At 45.2% G+C, this 3,626-nt stretch overlaps 1 protein-coding gene across 1 annotated transcript in view; it reads left to right on the forward strand.

Annotated features, from left to right (window-relative positions):
- The first annotated feature begins 213 nt into the window (after positions 1-213).
- The window catches only part of efna1a (ephrin-A1a), a 17,204-nt gene continuing 13,791 nt past the window's right edge, over positions 214-3,626 (forward strand). Inside the window, exon 1 of the mRNA XM_076301255.1 lies at positions 214-494. Within this exon, the coding sequence (XP_076157370.1) occupies positions 397-494 (98 nt within the window). The 5' untranslated portion in view covers positions 214-396. The remainder of the gene's footprint in view (positions 495-3,626) is intronic.

Here is a 3,626-nt window from a genome sequence, read left to right on the forward strand (position 1 = left end):
GACTAAACGAAAATAGTTTCAATTCAATATCTTCGAGCCCATCTGCATTCAACTCAAACTCTAGAGGGCGTGCGTTTCATATCGCACACATAGGCGATGTAGGCTGCTCCTCAACCATTGGCTTACACAGCCTCGGAGGGGCGTGGTTACCCAAACTGGTCTTGGGACAAAATCAAAAAGCGCTCCTGGTCCTTCTCATTCAGGACCGTCGAACTCAACACGGAGAACCATACATTGCTATATAATTTCTTTATTTGATATAGCTTAATTGCAGTATTTGTTTCGTTCACTGAATGCAAATCTAAAGCTTGTTGCAGCACTAAGGACCTTTACAAAGACCTTTAGCTTTTTATTTTGATTTTTGTTTGCTGCTGTAACTCGCCTGGATCTTGCAGAATGGATTTGCTTTGGCTTTTGTGCGTCGGGATGAGTCTATGCGCGTGGGTCTCCAATGCCGAGAGACACAGCGTATTTTGGAACAGTACCAATTCAAAGTAAGCCCTCTTCAGTTGTTTATTTGTGTTATGTTTTCCGTGTTCGATTTTGTTTTTTCTAGTTACAATGGTCTCATACAACTTTCCTTATTATCATCGCTTATCGTCATCTGCCAAAAACATATTTAGACACACTGAAATTAAAGCAAACTTGATGTATTTTTCGCGCAATTGCACAGACGATTAATGCATATGGTGTGCCCGATGGTAAGTGTCTATGCATTTAGCTGGCACAGCGATCGAATTTGCTATTCTCTCAGAAAATGCGATGCTTTGCATCTTAACTTGCAGTTGCAGAGTGAAACGACCTGATTGGAAATCAGATCTGGTGAGGGTGGGCCACCGCTGTGCTGCGTTCTCATGTTAATGTCCCTCGATCACAGACAGAGATAGAATCGCTAATGTCCACTTCTGCCTTTTTTTCGTGGTGGTTACCTGTGGGGGAGAGGTGGATAACTCATAATCTTTACATAATCCGGTCAGACAAATCCGTGTCACAGACTGTTTACTCGCATTTAGGGAAGTCATCCCTTTACCTCTGGTTATTCAATGGCCTTCGCTAAAGAGATAAGAGGTGTTTCCATGCATACTGAAAGCATTTGGCAGGCTACTCTTCCCCCGTAACTTTGTCCCAAGGCTGATTAGACTATACTAGAATAACACGATTATTTTACACACATTTTAAAAGTGTCGAATTAACGTCATTCATTTCTGCGCTTCGTGAATGAGTTCGTATCCAGATAAGAGTTGCGCTGTAGCCTATGAATCAGTCGTTGATTTCTTTGGGTAGGCTACGCAGTGGAATATTTCAGTGCTTAGTTAAAGGCGTGAGTCAAGTAGCGTGTTGAAATAATCTGTCAAGTGTTGAGCAAGATTCCTGTGTGTGTTGTCTTCGCTGGACCATCTCCATTGTTTGATTTGATATTAGGCTAGTTTGTGTTAGAATTGTGCAACAGTACCCGTATTTTAGGTGATTAATTGAAGGATTGAGTAAGTAACCCAAACTCTGGCCAAGAGGTTAGGAGAAGGTGGTGAGATGGATCGGCTGGACTGCTCTACAGAAACGCGAGCCGAGTCCACGGGTCAGAAGGCCAAGCTAGATGAATTGCAGTTCAGAGTTAAAGTTGGAGACGATGACGGTTGTGAAGGGATATGAGAAAAAGGTAGAGCCTACACTGTGTGTGTGTGTGTCTGTCTGTCTGTCTCTGTTTCTCTGTCTGTGTATGTACCCAGTACCCTCAATCAGTCACTGACAGAAAGACTCACTTAATCATGCAAACTATTCCATCACTTCCAGTGACATGAACACATACCAATCAATCACTGTGTGTACTGTCACATGCCTTGTTCTCTTTCTCTCTCCCTGACACACACACACACACACACACACTGCAAACACAACCAATCAATTAGGCTATGAACCAGTTAGTTCGTTAATACTCTTTGCCTCTTTTCCATCACCACACATTCCCTCAGCTCAGTTGCTGAGTTCATCACGTCATGCAGAGTGACATAAAAACAGCGAATGTCAGCGCACAGGAACATAGCCGTGTGTTGTTGTTGTTGTTGTTGTTGTTGCTATATTTACTGCTGTCTGTGGTTAAGACTCTTCCCCTGACCGCCAGGTTTTTGTAATCCCGGCGGTAACAGAAAGAGGAAAGAATTTCCCCCCATTAATTCTCTTCCTCTGCTGTTTATCCATCTGCTTCATTCCCAAATCTCGACGGCACTGCTTCAATTTCTGACTCTGAGACGGATGCTGGCTTTCAGCGGTACTGGGCCCGGTTCTCTCCCAGAACCAGCTGTTGTGTGGGTTGATATATTCTATCATAACCCTCAGCATCTATGCCACTCTTACCGCCTGTCTCTGGGCTTCAGGATTGCAGTCTATCAATCAATGCTCTCAATTGCAGGTCCGTCAGTAATTGGTGTCAGACTGTTCCGTGCAGTTGATAAAACAGAAACTAATTACCTTGTCTGGTGGCCCCATTTCAAATGACATGATTTGTTGTGTGTGTGTGTGTGTGTGTGTGTGTGTGTGTGTGTGTGTGTGTGTGTGTGTGCGTGCTTACGTGCGTGCACGCACACATTGTATAAGACACTGCAAGAGCTCCCATTAGACAGACATATCAAACTGGGAGGAACAGACAGTAGGAAGGGTGTGTGTGTGTGTGTGTGTGTGCATGTGTGTGTGTGTGTGGAGATGGAGCTTTGCACTGGATGGTACTGGTCTGGTGGGTTTGTGCGTATGTATGTGGGAGTGAGTGAGGATGAGGGGTGTGTGTGTGTGTGTGTGTGTGTGTGTGTGTGTGTGTGTGTGTGTGTGTGTGTGTGTGTGTGTGTGTGTGAAAGAGATAGAGGGGAAGAGAGAGAAGAAATACATGGAGGAAAGGAAGGGTGAGGGAAAGAGAAATAGACGAAGGAGAGGAGGAGAGAGAGAGATAAAAAGATGAAGGAGAGAAGAAGAGAGGGAGGGAGGGAGAGAGAGAAACGGCCTCGGGGCTGTTTGACTTCAGGGTCAGGGGCTCCTTTTACACACTGCCACTGTGTTCCTGCATTAAGTAGCACTCTGTTTTTGACAGCTCTGTTTAGGCGTCTAAGCGTGTATATATATGTGTGTGTGTGTGTGTGTGTGTGTGTGTGTGTGTGTGTGTGTGTGTGTGTGTGTGTGTGTGTGTGTGTGTGTGTGTGTGTGTGTGTGTGTGTGTGTGTGTACATGTTCCAGCGCGTTCTCTCAGCTTGTCTGTATATCCCCCTGCACACACCCACACACACATTTGTTTACGTGAGTCCTGCCTGTCTCGGCCTGCCAGAAGAAGATGTTTGTATTGACATGGAAGGAGGACTTTAGAAATGAACCAGAGCAGGAAGTTGTTAAACTGGATGGGCACAGGTGCCTGCATGTGTGTGTGTGTGTGTGTGTACGTGCGTGTAATTCAGGGAGTGCCAGTCAGGCAGGAGGTCAGATCATGGTGCCGATTGAGGTCCAAATGTCTGACTCACTCTCACACACTCTCTCTCACACTCACACACATACACAGAGCGGATATTCATTCACTGCTTTGCACACTCTGACTCTCTGCATACCTCAATTTGTCTTACTCACGTTCTGCCTCTCTACTATGAGTAAGC

Source organism: Alosa pseudoharengus, unplaced genomic scaffold (genome assembly GCF_046254945.1).
Source record: "Alosa pseudoharengus isolate Yale_2024_CS ecotype anadromous, Long Island Sound unplaced genomic scaffold, YU_APseudo_1.1 YU_APseudo_1.1_scf_23, whole genome shotgun sequence".
Lineage (NCBI taxonomy): Eukaryota > Metazoa > Chordata > Actinopteri > Clupeiformes > Clupeidae > Alosa > Alosa pseudoharengus.